The sequence below is a fragment of the Morus notabilis genome, unplaced genomic scaffold (assembly GCF_000414095.1).
Source record: "Morus notabilis unplaced genomic scaffold, ASM41409v2 Scaffold804, whole genome shotgun sequence".
NCBI lineage: Eukaryota > Viridiplantae > Streptophyta > Magnoliopsida > Rosales > Moraceae > Morus > Morus notabilis.
Window position 1 is genome coordinate 603,692 of NW_010361209.1, and position 23,060 is coordinate 626,751.

Sequence of the window (23,060 nt, forward strand, 5' to 3'; positions counted from 1 at the left end):
AATTTATTAATTAAATTATTAAACATATTTTTAAAAATAATTTTTGTCTGAGATTAAAATCGTTTCATTTTTATTTTTTTACAAAAAAAAATAAAATTATTTTAGAATGAGTTGTAAAATGATTTGCTACTGACAGGATCATTCAATATATAAAAGCCGAATTGAGAAATCCCAACTGAAATAAGGGAATCAACATGGTTACATGAATAGTTTGGTCAAGTCAACGTATGAAATTGATGAGAGACAAGTGCATTGCAAGTGTCTGATCTTCAAGCTTTTTTTTTTTTTTTTAATTAAAATGATTGATCTTCATACATTAAAAATTTGAGATCTCGAAACTTCTGAATATGAGATCGTGGAGTAGTGCTCTATCTTTGATGCTGCTTTTCCCCACGGAAAAAAAGAAAAAAGAAAAAGTCATACATATATATATATATATATATATATCTGGTCGGGCCCAGAAGAAATTAGAGTTTATCCCAAAAACACACCATACCAATTGTCGGTACGGTTTGCTTTGCGGTACGAATTATGTGGGTGTCAACTTTTGTAGGACTCGTTAATTTTATAGAATTTTTAATTTTAAATTTTTATAGTTAAAAATTTAAAAAAAATATTAAATTTAATTTTTTTTATATTTTAATTTAAATTAAAAATTTAAATATGTGAAGTGAACGATCCTATAATTTATACGTGGATTTTTTTTATTTAAATTGATATTTAATAGTGTAAGGTCTAAATAATAAATAAAATTTAAATTAATATTTAGTTATATTATTAAAATTATGAGTGAAAATAATGAGTGAGAACTTTTAAATTAATTTTGTGAACAGTGTTTTACGTTATAACCCAAAGAATTTTGGGGGAAGAGGGGAGGTGTTAAGTTCTATAAAAAGTTAATCCAAAACTAAAAACTAATACGCAACTAAAGAGGAATTTGGACTGCTTTTTGGGTTCAAAGTCTCCAACCAAACAGGCACGTCAACTGCTGTTTTTATTAGATTGGTACAGAGAAGCCTCATCTCTAAAATAGGTATAGCGATTTCTAAGTTTTGTCGTTAGTGGACATCGGAGAATAATGGCATTTATCTTCTAATAATGACACAAGCCATGCTTATTTATGGATAAACCGTGAAGTTGACGGACAACCCAATCCACAATCAAACTAATGAAAGTGGTAGGCGTTTTATTGATGATGGGACTTGGGTCCATTTCAAAATAATTTCAAGGTGGACCTAATTTCACAATGCATCTAAACCTCTGGAAGAGCATGGTCTGAGAATATTTTAGGCATTGTTCAGCATAAAAGTTTTGAATTTGGAAACGTGATTCTAGTTTAAATTAGTATCTATTTATAAAAAGTAAAAAATATTTTTAATTTGACTCATTCATAATTAGTGTTTAATTTAAATAGTTTTGATTTAATATTTAAATTTTAATGTGATATTTTAAATCATGAATTACTCTTGATTCTAAAACCATTCCTTGATTTTGGGTGGTTCAAATTTTTTATTCTGGTTATGGTTTCAAAACCATAATTTAAATTAAAAATTATGAATCATGATTCTTATTCTAAAATCAAAATTAGAATTACTCTAGTTTGAACTCTTATACTAAACGAACTAAAGTTTGCAGCTAACTTTGAGAGGAAATGAAAAAAAAAAAGAAGAAAATAAGTAAACATGTGTTATATACTATGTTTAAAAGACCTTGTACTATAAAAAAGAATAGATCTTTTTTAATACGCTAACGTATTAATATGTTAAGTTTTTTAATCGTTAAATTTATATAAAATTACGTAAAAATAAAAAAAATCTATAAATTCAACTATTAAACAAATTGACCTAATAATATATCAAGCCTATCAAACACTCTCCTAAAAAGAAAGTCTCAATTAAAGCACAATTTTATTATTTTTTTCGTTTTATTTATTATTTTTTTAAAGCCTGTGACAAATAACTCTTGCGAAAAGGCAAGAATTACACGTGTTTGCATATTTTAATATTGGGTTTTAAAAATAGTAGATTTTATGAAGTATTATAGCTAATAACCATTCTTTTTTTTTTTTCCCCCTCTTTTTGAGTGGCTTGTCCTCCTTGACCTTTATGTTAACACTTGCAGATCTGCTGTCTCGAGAACCGCAGATTTGTTAACACTTATAACGAGGTTATTATACTAAGAACCCATAAAGAACACTTGCAGTATTACAATAATATATATCACGCTATTTATTACTTCTCTGTCCCCATAAATAAATTTCTAGCTTCGTCGCTACTTGTAACATCCTATTTCTATTTCTATCCTTCAAGAAGAGATTCATGCATCTTTGTTATTTTTTCTTTGTTACTTTTAAGAGATTATTCGGCCTTTTTTTTTTTTCTTATAATTCTTCTCGTAAGAAGGGTTTTAATGAAGTATGTTTCACCTTTTCAATCAATTTATGCTTATATTTTAATTTTATGTTAAGTTAGATATAATTTTTTATAAAAAATTTTAACTGTAATAAAATTGTAATTGAAAACTCGATTCCACGAATGAATGATGCATTAATTTATATGTCTTTCCAACTTGTTTATTTTAAAGTGCACGTTATAAAACTTTACTTTTTTATTTTGGTTTTGTTTTTTTATATAATTATATAATATAAATTAAGTAGGGCATGGTGTGAGATGAGAGGTTCAGTAAGATTTGATTTTGATTTTTCCTTCTTTTAAAAAAAAAAAAAACCGAAGTTTTTAAATTAACAAAATTTAGAGACAGTTTTGGAATTCCATAATCTTTAACGACGGCACGTGATCCAGCCAAATGCCGCCCGCCCTTGTGGACTGTGTGCCGAGCAATGCCTTTTTTTTTTTCCTTTTTTCTTTTTTGTTTTAATAAGAAATTACCTTTTTTGCATGAAACGTTTTCGTGTTTAGCAGATTGGTCTCAGGATTAAATTTTTATTATAATCATCTCCTTAAACTTTAAAATCCATTACATTACAGGTCCAATTGAAAAAAGTGTTAAAAAATTTCGTTGATTTCACCGATTCGAATTTTTAAGTGACGTTTGCTTCATGGGTTAAAAATCATAGTTCATGATTCTAATTTTTTAAATTCAAATTTTTTGTGAGAGAAAAACACTGTAATAGAATTAAGAATTATGATCATAAACTAGGCAGAATCCTTAAAACAAACGTCACCTTAATTCCAGTCTTATTATAGTTAAACATTTTTACAAAAGTAACATTTAACTTTTTTTGTTATAGTTAAAAGCTCTCACATAATATCACATCTCAACTTGAATTGAAAACTTAAATCGACAAATTGAATGAGACTTAAATCGCATGCATCACTTATCAGGGCAAAATTGAAAATTAACAAACCAATACTTAGCTAAAAATTAAAAAATATAACAAAAACAAAGTCAAAAAGTCAAAACCTAACCCACCACCGCAAGTTGAAAGTGTTAGAGAATTTGAATGTATAGGGTGAAGAGAATACAGAAAATAAAAGAGAGTTTGAGGCGTATAAGAATACTTTCTTTTAAGATTTTATTTGTCCTCACTTCTCAAAATTTGCTAATGAGTTTTAATGACAAATTACCCTCAAGATATAACAAACCCTTGAACACAATATCTAGCAATAATATTGAGTTTCAAAACATTCAATTAAGTCTGTAAATTTTCTAAACAATTAATAAAGACATAGGTGTCATTTCATGAACCAATGCATCATCTTTAAATTTTACAATTATTCACATAAAAGTATATTTTTAATGTAAAGATATCTTTTCATGGATTAATACATCTATTATAATAGTTATATCTATTATTAATTAGTGTATAAATATATATAAAAATATATCACTAATAGATGTAATTATTCGAGACGTTTTAGATCACGTAACCTTACGAAAACACTATTTTTTTGCAAAATTTTCACTGCAACAGGTGTTTTCCCAGGCTTGAAAAAGAACGCTGCAGCGCAAAGTTTTTCACTGCAGCGTAAACATTTCAGCTGCAGGGGAAATGTTTCGGCTGCAGCCAAAATATTTTGGCTGCATTGGCCGAACCAATCTACACAATTTTGTTCAATTTATCTGCTGCAGCGTTTATAAATCCGCTGTAGCATTTATAAATCCACTGTAACGCTTTTAAAGTCTCTTTTAACATGAGTTTTTTTATATTTTTATACTCAAATAACTTGTGATCAAGTATATTACGATCTCTCTGACACAAAACTCTCTCTCTCTCTTCCTCAAGGAGCCGCCACTCACGGCCGCTACGCGTTCTCTTAGAAGGCCGTCGTTCCGGCGGTGGAAAGCTGCAGTTATGTTCAGAGAAGTCCAGGGATTTAGTTTGTCGTAGAAGAAGGAATAACGTTTGCAATTTAATTTTGGTTTGTCGTGGGGATTTGATGATGAAACTGCCCTTTCTTTAAAGCCCAGAACTTTCTTTGATTTTGGCTTGTCGTGGTTTGCAATTTGATTTTGGCTTATCGTTGTTTCCAATTTGATTTTGGTGTCGTGGGCATTTGATTTTGCGACCAGATCTTTCTTTTTTTTTGTTTTGATGATAAAACTGTTGGAGAGAGATACCGTCTCTCTCTCTTTCTCATCCAAAAGCTGCCGCATATTTGTCTCCTCGATCTCGTCACTGTGGCCTTGCAAAATCTGAAACGGTGGCCAACCTTATGGAAGAAACGCACCGACCACCATTGATACATATGTGAGAGATAGAGAGATCCCATCATGTAACAAAGAGCTTACAGAGGTTTCTTAATGTTACTGCCAAGCCAATTTCGAGCTTTTTTGGGTTTTCTAAGAGGGACGAGGAGAGAGAGAGAGAGAGAATTGTGGTCTGGAAAATTGAAACGGAGGAAAACATGAGAGAGAGAGAAGGGGGCATCGTGGGGACTGTTTTTTCTTTTCAACTTTTTTTGTGTTTTTTATATTGTTTGTGTTTAATTCCCCATTTGAATAATAAAAAAAGACCATCAATATCCTTTATTAGTTGTTCACGTGTAACTCACACAGAAAAAATCATATATTTGATAGACGTTATTAAAAGGACCAAACGATGCAATGAATTTTAAAATTTAAAAAGCTTATTACAAAAATTTTTAATTCAGAGATTAATCGGTCAATCACAAAAAGTTTAGGAAGTCCCAAAACATAAAAGCAACATTCACAACTTTGGCACGTGTATAGCAGTATCCCTTGGATTTCAGTAAGAAAAAAGATTCATTGACCTTGTTTGTTTATAATGATCCTAACAGCACACATAAATCAAATTAATTTATTTATGATTATTTTTTCTGAAGTGGCATAAATCAAATTGAAAATTAAACTTCTTGAGCAATATACACACATATATATAACTAATAACGGAGCTAATATTTCACTTTAATAGGGGTTTTTTACTTCAATAGATGCGTATATTAAATTTTTTTAACAAATTATCTTAGTAGGGATATATAAGAAAATATATTTATTTTAGTGGGAGAATATATTATTTCAACAGAAATTTAAGTGTAAAATTTTAAAAATTTTTAAAGGTAATATTTTTAAAAAAAAATTTAAGTGAGGACTGAATTGTACTTAAATCCGTCACTGTATATAACCAGTAGGAAAAGTTCATAATTTTAACTTAAATCAAGGACAGGTCCGTAACGAAATTTTACTAAGAAAAAAAATATGAAACTAAGAAGAAAAGCCGAAACCATCCACGTCAATGATTATTACTAAAACTACTACACATTCTACCACCCAAATGCAATCTCCAACAAGTCATCGGAGACAAACAAACAGATAACACAAGAAGGATGTGTTAGAGGTGACAGAGCGGAACATAATTAACATTCAAGTAAGTGTAGCGAACGTTGGAAAACGACTTTGATGCATGCTCGACGAGGTCGGCCGCCAGCTAAGATACCTCATATCTCGTCACTGATGTCAACATGTTACCTAATATTCATACATGTGCTTCCGAATATGCAAATCCAACCATCCAACTCCTTTATCTTTTCTTTTCCCATCTTTTATTGTTTTTCTTACGGTCCAAGTCCAACCATCCATCTTGTTTTATGCTAATGGAAATCCGTGGAACTGGGGTCCATCCAACAAAGAAATTTTCAAATTTCATGGTTAAGTGTTGTTTGGTTCGTAAGTTTAAATTAAAAAATTTAAATTAAAATTAAAATTTTTATGAGATAAAATATTATAGTAAAATAGTTTAAACTGTGGTTCAAACTCACAACTGAATGGTTAAGTGTTGTTTGGTTCGTAAGTTTAAATTAAAAAATTTGAATTAAAATTTAAATTTTTATGAAATAAAATATTATAGTAAAATAGTTTAAACTGTGGTTCAAACTCACAACTGTTTCTTTTTATTGTTAAAAGATTAAAAATTTTGAGAGAATGAGTGCTTGATCGATCTCTCTCATTTCCTCAGCCAAAGCTTTCCCTGGTGATGATGAGAGAATTGAGTGAACTAATAGTATATTAGTATACTTGTATTCTATGATTTGACAGAATGTTTGGATTTTATTATTTTTCAAGCTTATTATTAGAGTATTCTCTTGTTTAATCCGTCAAATTAAGTTTGTTATGCGTTTTATGTTAAATTGTAACCTAGTTATGTCTAGACGATTTATTACCTGGAATACGCTGCCTTTTTAAAGTTTGAGCACAAAGAGTTGTGAGATGTATGATTTTCTATTGTAAATATTTCTTTATCATGGTAAAAACCGCATTTACTGAAAGATGACGTAATCTCACGTTACGACGAACATTTATAAATTTATGCATTCATTTTTATTTTATTGTTTTTAGGTGTTTTTATTGCTCTTGATAATTTAGAATTAGAACGTCTAATTCTTAACATTTTATTATTCAACTCATAAGTGAAGGAAGAGTGCCTAAATGGGGGACATTGCGGTCATTTCCTGTGCTTCCAATAAAAATTGCAAAAGAACTCCCCAGACATCTATTGAAGATAAAACTGGAAACACTTAACAAAATAGTCAAATTTCACCAATTCTTTTATGCTCCTCCTTCACCATCTACGGACGAAAGGACCATAAACCCATTAACTATAATCGTAAATTTCATCTTTTTCTCACTCTCTTTCTCGGGGTCTAACAAAAACTCAATTCTTATAATCATCAAATGGTTGAAAATGTTGTTTTCGTAGTCATCAAGGACTCGTTTCACAAATGCATTTAAACTCGTAATTCTAATTCTGTTACAGTATTTTTCTCTCATAAAAATTTTAAATTTTTAAAAAAATTCCCTCTAATGATTCTCTTACAAAGTTCTCACCAGTCAATCAGAATCACTGACTTAAATGTGTAAATCAAATGGGCCGTAATAATTTTGGGGTTGTGAATTGGATGGAGGCAGTGAATAAAGAAAGAAAAAACTAAGAATATGTGAAATTACTTTAAGAGCGCATTTACTTCGCGTTAAAGGGAAAGAAAAAATAATGAATGATAATTAGTGAATAAGAAAAGAAAATACTAATTCTTGGATCCTTTTTATTATTGATTTTTTGTTAAAGGGAATGAATACCAAATTTACTTACATACTCTTATTTAGTTACTTTATAATCAATGATTATTTAATTATGTAAGGACCTTCAAGTGATACTATTAATAATATTGTTATTTCGTAAATATTATAAAGTATTTAGTTACTTTATAATCAATGATTATTTAATTATGTAAGGACCTTCAAGTGATAATATTAATAATATTGTTATTTCGTATATATTATAAAGAGAACGAAGTTGTTCCTCATTATATTATCTAATAATAAATAAATAAAACACTTGAAAAAAATAAATATTCTTATTTTTATTCATTTATTTTTATTTTCAATCTCATTATATTCTTTTACAATTTAATAAAAACGTTCTAAATAGTTTTATTAAAGTGTCACATGACTTCTTGTATGCCACATCTATTTCTTAATAGATTCTTAATATAAGAACGTTAACAAGACAATTTTATAGATCGCGAACTAAGTATAAGATGTTTCTAATGTTACCAACTATAATAAGATTCACCCTTACATCGGGGATTAAAAAATAAATTAACCCTTATTTGAAAGAAGGCAAATTGATTTTGATAAAACACACGGGCGTGCACACAAAGTACACAAGGCGTTTAGTTTATAGATTATAATCATGTGATTAGAATAATTTTTAATTTATGTGTATTTTTTATGAAAGAAATACTATAATGAATTATGAATTATGATTCAAATCATGGTTTAAATCATCCAACTAAACATCCCTAATTCTCTTAGGAAAAGTGAGGGAAAAAAAAAAAAAAAAGATAATCGTGATGGGATGAAGTTGTAGGCTGGTTGGGTATAAGGGAATACTTGTAACCAAATAGACCGCAATTGGCACATTATCCCATGGCTCTGCAAGTGCTTATAATAAATATATTGAAACCTTTTGATGGCGATAGACCCACCAAAGAGGCAACAGTATTGCGCAGCACGCCAACACGGAATCTGCTCACTCCAATTCCAAGTAAACTTTAAAATAGGCCGTTGTTTCCAATCTGTTGAACAAAGGACAAAACGAACAAAAGCCCCTTGGAACCACCGTCCACTTTGTCTGGCCTTTTCCGCTCCTTTTATCATCAAATTCTAGAGTGTCCTAAAAATAAACTCAAAGTGAAAGTGAAAAATCCCACCCATCATCACTCTGTCTAATCTTGTTTGTGAATCCTCGTTACTTCCTGAAGGAAAGAGCAATTCTAGGACGCACAAGTGTAGAATTTAGCACCACGAGTTAGTAAACAGTATGATTTATAATTAAAGCTCACATATAGTAATAATATTAAGACCGTTTAATTTACTGATTCAAATTTTTAATTTGAATTGAAATATAATTTTTTGTGATAGTTTTTTACTGTAGTAAAAAGTTAGATGTGATTGTTTTTAAGAGTTGGTCCGTTCGGTTCACTAATTCGAGTTGAGATGGATGTTATGTGAGAATTTTTTACTGTAGTAAAAAAATTAGATGTGACTGTTTATGAGAGTTTTTTACTATAGCAAAACTCAAATTCTAAACTCAAATCAGCGAAAAAAACGGAGCCAAATTACTGTAATAAAACTTAATTTTTAAACTCAAATCGGTGAAATGAACGAGACTTTAAAATTGACGTTTAACACCGTACATTTATTAATAGATATAAGACCTACAAAAAAGGCACGCGTCCCAAAATATTTTTTTTCAAATAGAACTTAAACCCTGTTATGTTAATTTTACGGATTTAAATTTAAAATTTGAGTTTTATTAATCGTAATACTATTGATATTTGCTTCCAAACATTTTTGTTAAGAGCGTTATTGATTATTTTCATGGGGTTGTCATCCCGTTATTCACGTAAAAACGATTTCTCTTAAGTAAGTAGATAGACCCAATTTAATACGACTTATCTATTTATGAATTTTTTATTTTTAATCATCAAAATTTTCTTCTATTTTATATATTTTTTAATATAATATGATTTTAATTTTATTTAATAATCTTAAACAGATACTATTAACAGAATTGTCTTAAAAACTCTGCTTTTCTTTTACTAGAAAAACCCCAAACAGTTCAAAGAATTTTTATTAAGTAGATGTTTAGTTTATAAATTCAGAATTATAATTTAAAATTATTTTTAATTTATATATATTTTTATTAAAAAATACTATAATAAATAATAAATTATTATTTAAATTATAACACAAATTCTTATACCAAACACTTTCTTAAGGACCCATGACCATTGGTGCCTTGATTGACAATGTCCTGTCCATTCTAAAGACTTCCACATCAATGGTATGTTTTTTCCTTCCCTACATTATAAAATTAATAAAATAAAGGTCAAAAACAAGTGGCAGAAACTGGATAAATTAAAAGATCTCGAGGAGATAAGAACTGGGGTTTTTGTCAGTTTCACATCCACGTCACTAATCCAATCTCCCTTTAGATAAAACGAGATATTCTTCTTTAAGGCAAAGATCTGATGCAGCTTTAAACAGACAAAACTTTACTTAAAACCAACTTTACTTCAAACCTCATTTTTAAATTTTCACATTTTAATCCAATCTTTGTTATTATTCAATGTTATCAGTAACCATATTTAATTATACATCTTTTGTCAAGATAATCATAAACCTAAAATTTTAAGGTACGTTTAGTTGGAAGGAGAGAGAGGTGGATGTAGGGAGAATGGTAGAGGAAGAGAGTAATTTCTTGTTTGGTTGGAAGAAAAAAATAAATAAATAAAAGCTCGTTCATTAATTTAAATTTAGATATAATTTTATATGAAAAATTTTAACTGTAATAAAAAAAATTAAATATAATTATTTTAAAAATTATTTAATTATAACAAAATTAAAATTAAAAATTTAAATTAATAAAATAAACAGAATTAAAAAAACTCTTTCCAAACGAATACAACCAATCCACTCAAAATTAAATTAAAACAAATTTTTTTATCCTTCAAAAAAATTACAAACAAAAAATATAATAATTAAATAAATAATTATTATCTATTCTTTTTAACCCTATTCCTTCCTTATAACAACCAATTCACTGAAAAATTAAATTAAAATGAATTTTTTTATCCTTCAAAAAAATTATAAACAAATAATATAATAATTAAATAAATAATTATCATCTATTCTTTTTAACTCTATTCCTTCCTTATAATTCTCTTCCTTTTACCAAACGCAACCTTAACAGCCACTTAAATTTTTTTTAAAAATGGATATAATAAGTTTGGAACTCAAAGCTTCCAGACAGTTACTTTAAGAAAATCCCAGATGGTCCCATCAATGAAATCCATAACCAAATATACCCAGGCAGAGATTGCATTAGAGTGGATAAGATCAGGGTAGAGAAAACAGAATCTCGTATATTTAGCAAAAGAAAAAAAAAAGCAGAATATCTCGTCTTTAAATCTAACAACCTAGACTCAAGCTTGAAGACAAAAACAAACTTTTCATCTCATGTTTTTGATGCCCAGATCAAACATATGCAGAAACATCAAAACAAGTTTGAGCAGAACATCAAGAAATTTTAATAGCAGAAAATCTAAATGGAAGATTTTAATGGAAGGTAATTTACATTAATTAATACGAACTTACAAACAGAATTATCCGAAAGAGTATTGATCAAATCAAAAGGGGAAATATAATTCAGACAAATTCCGATAAAAGAAACTGCTACCCAATCCTCGGCAGCCCTGAGAAAATGCTTCTTATCTGTACAGAAGTTGCAATTCTTTTTTTTTTTTTTCAATTTTTTTCTTTTTCCTTTTCTCCAGATGCAGAAAAATAAGTAAGCTCCCATCGTGTATTTACAGAGAAAATTCCAAAACTAATTGGGATTTGCGTATTCACAGAAAGTCAGAAGATCAAAGGCCACCGATTCTTAACAAAACCCAACAGCCAAAAACCAAAAAAAAAATTCGAGAAGCCAAAACGACATCGCTCCACAGGTTTGGCTTCACTTGACGAGCTCCGAAATCCAGCCCACGTCAGGCGCACCTGACCCCGGCGAGTCAACTCGGCCGAGCGAGTTCTCCTTACTGAGCTTCGCGTACATTATAGCCCTCAGATTTCTCCCAGACTCCACTCTCTCCATCGTCGGCTCCTCATCGCAGGACTGGTCCCACAGGTTCGGGACCTGACCCTGAGTCGGAGTAGAAGGAACGCTGCAAAATCCGGGTCGGAGCATCGACCCGCCACGTGGCGAACCGAACCCCCACGAAGGAGGAGAATTCATCTTCGACTTCCCAATCCGAAGGTTCCTCATCGCAGCCACAAGCTCCGAGTTCTGAGGGCTGTTGGGCGGCGACTCCGATGGCGGAGAAATTGGAGGCGAAGTGAGGATCGAAGTCGGCGACGAGCCGAAAGAACCATTGGAGAGACGAACCGGCGAGTCGGTGGGGCTCAGGACCCGGAGTTGTTCCGGCGTGTGAGCGAAGAAGCAGACTCGGCGGCGGCAGCTGAGGCCGTCCTTGCAAGGCTGGGTCCGGTAACGACCAGGGTGGAGCCAGCACTCAAAGACGCCGTGGGCGAACTCACAGGAATCTCCTTTCTTGCAGTTTCCTTTTCGGAACTCGGCGCAGGCGGTGCCGGAGTAGTGGTGCTTCCTGGGATCTCTTCGGCGGGCCTTCTCCCCTGGGTGGGCGAAGGGGCACTCCGTCCAGTCATGAGATCTCCCGCGCGCGCAACGCCGGACCTTGAACTCGAACATGCGGAAATGATCGCAGGAGAAGGCGTCGACAGCGTGCGCCGCCGAGTCAGACTCATCGCTCAACGAGTCAGACTCTCCGGGGAAAAACTCGTTCGACGGGAGATAACGGTGGAGCGAGGCGAAGGCCTCGAGGTAATGAGAGCAGTCTCCGCCGGCACCAACATTGTTGAAGGAAGGACTGGAGACGGAGAATGGGGAGTTGATCCCGGCCGTGGGATCATCGAATGAGTCCCACTGAGGAATTTGGACGGTCGGATTTGAGCGGGTTGGTGGTGGTTCGCCAAGCATCATCGTGGTGGTAGTGGGACTTGAGACATTTGAAGTGGTGAGAGAGTGGTCTCCAGTCTCTGATATATAAACTGCTTTTCGAGGAGAGAGAAAGTTAGAAAGAGAAAGAGGGGGAATAGGGGTTTAAGCTCAACCGTGGTGGAGTTAAGAGGTTACTGTGATGCGGTTAAAAGATCTAGCGAGTACTGTTCCTCAACCGCGTGAGAGTCGCTCTAAAGGTGAAAGTGCCGTCTTTATCGTGGTGCTTAATCCGTATAATAATAATTTTTTTTTTTTTTTTTTACTGCTGATTTGATTTTTTTTATTTTTTTTGGCTGAGTTGATAATTTTTTTAATTGCTTGGTTCGAAATTTTGAAATGACTATAATGTTCATTAGGAGTAACTTAGCCGACAATTAAAGGGCAAACCATCGGCGAATCAGATAAGATTATTGATTTTTTCAACAAAAATAAAGAGATAAGATTATTATTTATTTTTTTGGAACTTAGATAAGGTTAGTAATTACGCAAGATTTATCCCAACAAAAAAAAAACGGATGTAAATACCCCCATTATAGATACACATAACACACATTAAATATTAATTTTTTCACTCATTCGAGTTAATAATTTAAATTAAAATGTAAATTTATGTGTGAGAAAATATTATAATAAAAAAATTAAATTTAAATTTTTATGAAAAAATTCATTATAATAAACATTTAAATTGTGATTTGATTTAACAAAATAAACAAGATTAAGACGTATCTATCTAAATATTTGTGTAAATTACTAGGTGCATGCATTAATTTAAAATTTTATTAAAGGAGGATGCAGTTTTGGTCAAATATTAAAGTAGATTAGATTTTGGGGTATCGAGTTCCGTCTACTTCGCATTAATCCGTATTTTTCATTTGTCAAAAAACCAAAAAAAAAAAATTCATTAGACTGATTTTTTTCGTTTCTGTGAACAAAGCACTATACTAATGTGTTTTTGTAAAAAAGGAAACTATAAAATATGTCTAGAAAAACACGAAAGCTTCTATTAAAAAAAAAAAAAAACCCCCCGCAAGTCTAATAACTCAATTCTAATTACTAATCACAATTAAATTACGTAAACACATGTTATAAGACCACCTGTTAGCTAATTAAACGGTAAGAAGTAGTACAAGCCGGAAAAGAAGACCCAAAAAAGAAAAAAAATGCAACCAAAATTTGGCCACTTCTACGTACAGTAGGGCTTAACAACCTCCCTCCAATCGGGAATTCCATCAATTACAGTTTCACGAAACTGTTGTATTTATCTGAGAAATTTTCTTTGCACTGAGATTAAAATTTGTCGTTTGCACGGGAGATGGGATATTGTCGTAAGATTGCCAATCCATTTCGGGTTAGTTGGGCTTTGCTGAATAGACCAAGTGGAAATTTTATCCACAAAAAAAAAAATTTAATAATAATAATAATAACTTGTCAGAAACTAGGGATGGTACGGTCCGCGACCATATCGCTTTTTTTTTTAATAAAAAGATTGAGAAAATCAAAAGTAAAAAAAAATAATAATAATAATAATAATGGACCAATAGTCCGTAAACTTTTGGGCAAATGACAATTTAATCCTTCTATTTTTAATTTTAGTAAAATGATGTCTAAATTTTTAAAATATTAATAATGACTCGTTTAGTTAATTGATTTGAATTTTTAATTTGAATTAAGATGTAATTTTATATGAAAATTTTTTATTATAATAAAAAAATTAAATATAATTATTTATAAAATTTTTTTATTACAATAAATTAGTTAAATAAATGAGACCTAAACCTTTCTATCATGATCTGTTATGTTTCTCACAGATTTGTACACGTGATTCATCACGTGATTTTTTTTTTTTAATAAAAAGACAGAGATGTCCTCATTAGTTTTGATGGACAAAATCTGTTCAAAAAAGAAAATGCAAATAAATTAAAGATGAACATTAAAGAATTAAAAGCTACCACGAAGCAATTTATACCTCTCCTTAAAGTTCTTCATATTTTTGCTACTCATCCTCACCTTACAGACAGACTAACCTAGAAAAAGAAAACTCTGCAGACCAAATACAATCTGGGCAGGGCTTTAGAAACACATGCATACCAACTGTAAAAAATTCCTTCCAACGACAAGCAAATAATTAATTTTCATCTAATTATTGTATCAACTACGCTAAAGAGCACCGCTATTTAATAGAATAAGAAAAGCTAATACCTCATGTGTTGAAATTCCAAATGGAAGATAATTAGATTCCTAAGTTAATATTTGAAATTGCTTTATTTTTTAAAAAATTGAGTAATAAAAGTCCCGTTTATTTCATTAATTTAAATTTAAATTTTAAATTTTATTATAATAAAAAATTTTAAAAAATAATCAAATTTAATTTTTTTATTACAATAAAAAATTCTGACATAAAATCACATCTCAATTTAAATTAAAAATTCAAATTAACAAATTAAACGGATCAAAAAATTCCGTTTATTTTATCAATTTAAATTTTATTATAATAAAAAAATTTTAAAAATAATTATATATAATTTTTTTATTACATTTTACTACAGTAACATTTTAATTTAAATTTACAAACTGACCCAAAATAAATTTAACATTACTTTTCTCCTTCCACTTGCTGGGTGAGAAATAAAATGGGTATTGCGCCCTCCCTACGCCGCTGCTCGAGCTGAGACTGTCACTGTCGCGCCTCCTCTGTGGGAGCATAGTCTCGTCTAGCTTTCATCTCGTTGAGAGCACACAAGCCCGACGTCTCTGCCGTCAAGATTCCGGCGAACCATTCCCTCCCATCGCTTCCAGCTCAGATCCTTATTGACCATCGTAAGCTCCCCTGTCGTGGACTGCCCAAATCCCCAATTGCAGAAAAAGAACCTCTCTGCGAGCCCTGTCGTGCACACTCCAGCTCAGCCTTTCAACATGCGTTTTGATCATCACGACCATATCTTCTTCTTCATTATACGCTTTTGCAGACTTGTTTAGTTTAGTTTAGTATTTTTTTCCTTTTTTTTTCTTTTTTGGAATCCGTTGAGTTTAATTTAAAATTCGTTTAGTTCACTCATTTAAATTGAGATAAAATTTTTTACTATAATAAAAAATTAAATATAATTATTTTTTAATACCGTAAAAAAATTTAAATTAATAAAATAAATAAGACTTTAATTTTATTGTTATGTTTTATTTTTTTTAATTTAAATTTTTCATCAAAAATAAATTGTCATTTTACAAAAATACCCCTCACTATCATACCACATGCATTGTACTGGTATGCATTGTACATGACCTATTCTGTTAAATCATTAACGAATTTAAACGGAAAGGTTCAAATTGTTAATGTTTTAAGAATTTGAGGATCCTTTTATTAAAATTGAAAAAATAAACATCAAATTGTCACCTGTTCAAAGTTTAGCGAGTTGATGCCCATTACAGAAAATTGGCGTACAAAATGACTGTGGCGGTACGAACAGACAGACAGGGAATCAATGCACGCGACAATGAACAGGAGAAAATCTGTACGGAGGCACACTTGTAAGGCAGTCACGTGATGCGGAGGACACACGTGCTCGGTGGAAAATAAGTTTGGTTTGACCCAATTTCCCTGTACGCAGAGATGCCTACACGCGGCAATGGATGTGGCTCCGCTTTTACAAATTCGAGATCCTCGTGATCTCCGTTGATTCTTCGCCCGCAGGTGACTCTTCTCCTTTCGAATAAACGAGGGAACATGTCAGTTACATCATACGTGCACGAGGTACTGACTAAAAACTCATTTATTTTATTATTTTAAATTTTAAATTTTAAATTTTTTTAATAAAATTTTTTAAAAAAATATCACATTAATTTTTTTTATTATAATAAAAAATTTTAAAAAATATTACATTATAATTTAAATTAAAAATTTAAACTTATAAAATGAAGGAGGTTTAAATAAATATAATTAAACTACTAATTTGACGCCAGCTTTATTTATAAGAGGATGGGCTGATTTGATATTAATTCTAGAGCTACTGCTCTGATCCTCTGACTTTAAATAATAATATTACGTGATATTTTTAGGTTTGTATTTAAATTTTTAATATAAATTGAGATGTAATTTTATATAATAATTTTTTTTTAATAAAAAAATTAAATGTGATTATTATTGTGAGTTTTTTACTTAATAAAATTTAAATTTTAAAGTTAAATATGTAAAATAAATGAGATTATGATTGAGATATTGTTCAATCTCATTAACCTTTTTTAATGCAACATATATCAACGTATTATGTATCTCTATAGCAGCTTAAATACAAAAAAAAAAAAAAAAAAAAGAAAGACATTCATACTTGAACACCATTACTCACCATTCGTGAAGGGAAAAATAATTTTCGTGTGTGGTGTTTTTTTAATGCTAGAATTTAATGTTATCTTTACAGTTTTAAATACATATTTTGATATTCTGAGATCATTTTTCACACACTAAACTTCTTTTTTTTCACTAATAGTTAATTATCAATTAAAATATTTTCACATTTAAAAAATATAATTATCTTCCTTTCAAATATGTATCTAATTATTTTAGCCGAGTGCATTCGTCCAACAACGCGTTCAATTGGGCGGCTCGGCCTATGCCAGCCCGCCTTTCCTAGCCCTCGACACATATGCACACCAACTTCATCCTTTTCTTGTGTTCCGAAACTGCTTCCTTCTGTCGTTGTGTTGACTTGGATGAAGTTTGAATCGAACACTTCTTTCGTCAGCGCCGCGGTAATGCTTTTCTAGCACCGGTTAGTGATATGCGGTGGTTTAAATTTTATAGATCTTCAACGTTTTTATTTCTAATTTTTTGTATTTTTAACTATTTTTGAAATGTTTTCTAGACTAACAGTTTGTTACTTAATTTGAAGGGTATAAAAGATTTGTGTTAAAACATAATATAGGGTACCGTGAAAATATCTCAGAAAGCATAAAAGTCTCTGAATATATTTATAGTAGAGAAGGTTATTTTGCTCTACTATCATAGTGTTATTTGATTAGTTTAAAACGATTTAATTTGGAGTAAGGGTAATTTTGAGTGACGGGTGTAGAATTTTTAACACGAATATTCACATATAAATTAATCTAACAGATTAAAAATAACAATCTATTGATAGAGTGAAAATGCATGTTATATCATAAATATTCTTAAATACTAAAAAAAAACACAAGATATCTTTCTAATAATTACGAAAAGAACAAAAAAATACCAGAATCTTTTTTTTTTCTTTTGTTTCATCCATGAAAAGCAGATTCCGGATAAGGCCTTAATTTATATATCCACTACTAATTTTCAAATCGGTCAAATTTATGGTCATCCTTTTTTATTTCGTGCAACATTACGTAGTTTGGTTTTGGATTTCTAATCTAGTTCTATACATTTCAACCTTTAATAGATTATTTTTCCTTACTTTTTTTTTTTATTCAGACCAGATTATTTACTTTCAAGACCATAGTTTAAACACTCAAGTTGCAATTTTTTTTAATGGACTCAAGTTGTGCTTTTTATATAATCTAAAAGCATTACAAAGAGCTATTATCTTCAATTTTTTTACACAAAGATCGTGACTTAACGATACACAAATAATGTTTGTGACGGGAAAAAAAAAAAAAAAAACATACACACACACAATTTCACTCCTCATTATGGGTATGCCAAACTGATTAATGTATCTTAAAATTAAGATACTTATTTAGAGTTTTCTTATACCTTAATGAAAGAAAATGCTAAACAATACCTATAGCATTGTTTTCTTAGGAGATCATACTCACCAAATCACATGCCTCATAATAAGGATTATCATTCCCTATTTGGCATTTGCCTTAAAATATCACGGATAAGGTTGGCAAACGTGTAACTTGATATGGTGAAAGTGCTAATAATAATTGTTACCAGTTTATTACTAAACATTTGTGATTTCATGGATGGAGGTGATTAGCGGCAAAATCTCATTGGGACGTGTTTCATGGTCTCGTGGTAAGCGTATGTCCCCCAAGTGCAGGACATCAAAATGTATTTACTTGAAAAACTAATCAAATTGCCCATGAGTATTTTATAAATAATTATTATTATTTATTTTTCAATTTCCTCTATTTCGTCGTCGACCAAATTTCACACGAAAGTCACGTGGGTTGGGTTTGCTGAAACCTGGAGTTGATTACCTATATATCTATTTTTTTAATTTAATGGATGAAAAAAAATATGTTTATAAGTTGTGATATTTACACGTAAGTTTTTAATCCATAATGACATTTCTATCTTTTGTTAACTATTTTTAAAATTAGTTATATAAATTTATAACCACCCATATAAATAAAGATATATCAAGAAATTTAGGGGTGACAATTCGCCTTACGTCTCGTGTTCGTATCGCGTTTTAGTCATTTCTTTTTAAATTTATAGTCAATCCGAACACGATCCATCACACATATTTTTTTTTAAAAACTGCAACACAAACACGACACGATCACTTTACAGGTTGACATGACATGATACGAAAATGATCCGTGAACCCGAAATTGACATGAAAATTATATACTTTTATTTAATTTTTTTTCCATATTAGAAATAACTTAAAATTTAAAACACACTAAAATACAATAACATCCATTAAAATTAAAAAAATAATAGTATAAGATTTTTAGTATAACTATCACAGTATCAAAAGTTTATAATAAAATCTAAAATATGTAATGAAAAATATGTATGTTTTTTAGTATTTTATGAGTTTCTAATCGTGTTTGGGTTAGACAGACCCAATCCGAAATTGACCAAAATGAGAATCATAGTTCAAGCACAGGAACCAAACGGTACTTTAAAAGGTTTCAACTATCAAACTTAGAGAAAACGACATCGAGTTTTTAAATACGTACAACAACAAACATTTAACACTAAACGACATATCCTTTCCTCAATTTTTTACTTTATATGCTAAAAACGACAACGAAGATGATTGCCATGGCACAAAAACGATTGTAAGATATTAATATGTTGGGACACGGTAGATTTAGAGGGTACGCGGTGTACAAGGTATACACATGTAAGTATCAAATTCAGTAGTGTTGATGCTGACGTGAATCAAACACGGCGTTCATAGAGAGATCGTACGACAAAGCCTCCAACAAAGAAGAGTGAATCGGCTAGGCTTAAAGTAAGTCGAAGAAAATGGATTCCAGGGCTCACTTTGTCACCATCTTACTAAGATGCCAACTTACGCACGTAGGAGGGCTTCTCATACAGTTATGGAGATCGCATGGACGAAGTATTGAGGAGGAGTAACCGAATGGTTGATGGAGATTTGACTCAAAGATTGTGGATAAGGCTTATTTGAAAAAATATTGTGAGGAGAAATACGGGTTGCCTTCGAAGCGGATGTCTGACTCGTAAGGTATGAATAAGGCTATTTAGAAGAGTTGGTGAATTCTTACTCCAGAGAAACACAAGTCGCTTTATGAGCAAGTTTTACGGACTTTCAATAGAGGAGGCAAAATCTACTTTAGAGGAACACAAGTTGTTTGAGAGTAGACGTTAGCAGACGAACTTTTACGACTTTCCGGAAGTGTTCTCTGAAGCGGCGGAGTCTAGCCACGGAGGTAGATTTTCAGACTTCTAGAGAAATCTCAAAAAACTTCAAATACAACTTGTAGATGAGTTTAGATGGATCAAATAAAACATTTTGAGACTTCTTAAGGATGAACATTCAAGATCTGAGCAGAGTCTCACTAAGTATTTTAAAGATTTTCAAGCTCGAAGAACACATAGCCTAGTAACGGGTTTTGGCTTTAAAGAATGTACTGTCTTGTCCATTTCTTTAATGTCTAAGAAAAGGCATCAGAGGCTTCTGCAGGAAAGGGAATCTAGTTCTTGACTTCATGTTGTGGATGTGTTTCGCCTAGTACAGTTGTCTTGTCGTATACTCTCGAATGTTCAATGTTTCATCGAGACTCTGCTCATTAAGGGAGTGAACTCTGCTTTGACATAACTACACGTTCAAAAATCTCACATGGGATTATAACAATTCGTTGTCAAGTTAAATTTCTACGTAGTTGAATGTCGTTGCTTGGAGTTGGTCAAAGTCGTTTTGTTCCTTTTGTTTTGTTTTGTTTTGGTTTTTTAAGTAGTTGCTCAAAATTGTCCTCCTCTTCTTCTTCTTCTTCTTCATCTTTTCTGTTGGTTAATTACATAACAAAATGCCTTAAAACACTGGTAAATTCTGCCAGTGATCAATCGACTCTTTGGTTTCCTATGCAAGTAGTTAGTACATGGGTCTTTATATGGCTGAAAACCCCAAGCTCACCTAATTTTTGCTAAATTCCAAAGACTAATATTATCTATCTTGCAATCAAAGGCTCAAGAAAGGAATCGTAAAGGATAGTCTTGAAAACTTAATTAATTAATAATAAACCTTAGAGGCGCATAGAATAGCCCCAACATCTAAAGCTTCTATTCCAATACAAGCATACCAACCTGCAAGACAAAGCAAAAGAGATCGTACAAGGCTTGGGCCTCTGGATTTTGCCTTCCCCACATGGAAAATAATAATAATAATGAAAAAAAATTGAAAAAAAGCGAAAACGAAAAGAAGAAAGCAAAACGAAGACTGTTGAGTCGTTAATTAGTTGTATAAAAGTGATTGATTAGGTTGTTTGGGTTTAACCCAGACAACGGGGACAAAAAAAAAAGAGAGAAAAGAAAAGGGGGCTTTTTTAGAAGGACCCAAAAGCGGTTTTCGTAGACTTCACTCTCAAACTTGAGTTCGGCGCCCGTATAAAATGAGGAAGTTCTCGGCCTGTTGTTTCACAGCCCAATTCTCCAAGATCCGACATTCAAAGCCAAAACATTCCCTGGTTCGCTCTTTACATCGTATTGTCGTTAGTCAAAGAGTGTTTTTTTTATTTTTTTATTTTATGTTAATATATATTTGCCATTTCGTTTTTTTTCCTTTCTTTCTAATTAGAAGATCGTTTTGTCTGGTTTTGTGTTGGACCTTGGCCTAGACATCCGGAGAAAGTGAAGAAACCATGGAGAAGCTACCGAAACACGATGGTGCTGACAAATCACAGGTATGAGGTTTTAAAAAGTTTCTCTCTTAATTTTATTAATTTAAACTTTTTATTTGACAGAAAAATTTAAATTGCGTGGTTTAAATTATAATTTAGATGTATAGTTAAAATTTTAATTTAAATATAGAATAAATTTGAATTTGTGTTTAATACGTGTGAAAAACAGAGAAAGTTAAGGGCATGTTTTTTTGTCTAAAAAACTCAAAAAAAGATAACTGGAGTTCTAACTTTATTTAAGTTTACGTTATTTTAAGTTTCAACTTTATTCAACTTTACTCAACTTTATTCAAGTTACAACTTCAACTCAAGTTATAACTCAAATTTAACTCAAAAATTACATTCAAGTTACACTTCAAAAGAACAACCCTGACAATTTTTGCCCTCTTGCCTGCAACTGTTTTGAGTGAAAAGAATTAGGAAGTAGGAACTATGATAAAAAAGAAAAAGAAAAAAGGAGCACTCATGTGTTAAAGCTCATTAAAAAAACCATGCAACTTGACTCGTTATTCCAAATGGTATTAAAGAATTAAGGTCTTTTAGGATCGTCACTCTCTAGGGACTAGGATTCTTATGATTTGTGCTGTGCCCGACAGAATGTTGAGCAAAACATGATCAGTTCCTTTAGCAGCCGTGCTACAAATATCATAGAGAACCATGACTTCTCTCAAGGGCTGCATTCTTGGCACGCCAACTGCTGCAGTGCCTTTGTCGTTCCTTGTGATGCAAGTCATTATAAAGAAGCAGCATCGAAACAAGCCGGAGGCTATGCTGTTGTCACAAATCGTAAGGAATGCTGGCAAGGATTGGAGCAAGATATCACTCACAGAGTTTCCCCCGGTTCCATGTATTCGGTTTCTTCTTGCGTTGGAGTCTCGGGGCCGCTTCAGGGATCTGCTGATATCCTGGCCACTCTAAAACTGGAATACCGAGATTCGGCAACTAGCTATCTTTTTGTTGGAAGGTAATGGATCGATGTCGTAATATTCTGTCGCTTTGTGTGTTTTTGTTTTCCCCTTTTTTAAAGAATGATTTTGTTTGAATGACTGTTTACAACATGCAGAACTTCTACATCAAAAGAGACTTGGGAAAACTTGGAAGGAACATTCTCATTGTCAACAATGCCTCAACGGGCAATATTTTATTTGGAAGGGCCTTCATCAGGAGTTGACCTACTCATAAAATCAGTTGTGATAACATGTACTAGTCCGAAAGGAGCCGAGGTAATTCTCAGCTGCTCTTTTGTTCACATTTTCTCTATAAATTTTGTGTCAGTTCGATTTTGCTTATTGTTTTGGATTTATATGTTTGAAAGGGTGAGAGTGCAGCATGTATTACTGCTGGAGACGACAATATCATCCAGAATCCTAGATTTGAGGATGGCTTGAACAATTGGTCTGGGAGAGGCTGCAAGATTGCCCTACACCAC

The 23,060-nt window shown here is 31.5% G+C and overlaps 2 protein-coding genes across 3 annotated transcripts in view; one reads left to right on the plus strand and one right to left on the minus strand.

Moving 5' to 3' along the window:
• Positions 1–11,098: 11,098 nt before the first annotated feature.
• LOC21402486 (zinc finger CCCH domain-containing protein 23) lies at positions 11,099–12,694 on the minus strand. The gene has a single exon (XM_010098806.2). The coding sequence runs from the start codon at positions 12,542–12,544 to the stop codon at positions 11,501–11,503; it is 1,044 nt and encodes a 347-aa protein (XP_010097108.1). The 5' UTR covers positions 12,545–12,694; the 3' UTR covers positions 11,099–11,500.
• An 8,219-nt stretch (positions 12,695–20,913) lies between these two features.
• Positions 20,914–23,060, plus strand: part of LOC21402489 (endo-1,4-beta-xylanase A) — a 4,922-nt gene continuing 2,775 nt past the window's right edge. The window contains exons 1-5 of one of the 2 annotated variants that reach the window (XM_010098809.2): positions 20,914–21,418; positions 21,569–21,634; positions 22,228–22,595; positions 22,695–22,854; positions 22,947–23,057. In XM_010098809.2, the coding sequence (XP_010097111.2) occupies positions 21,344–21,418; positions 21,569–21,634; positions 22,228–22,595; positions 22,695–22,854; positions 22,947–23,057 (780 nt within the window). In that variant the 5' untranslated portion in view covers positions 20,914–21,343. The remainder of the gene's footprint in view (positions 21,419–21,568; positions 21,635–22,227; positions 22,596–22,694; positions 22,855–22,946; positions 23,058–23,060) is intronic. The other variant, XM_024166035.1, reaches the window with a different exon arrangement.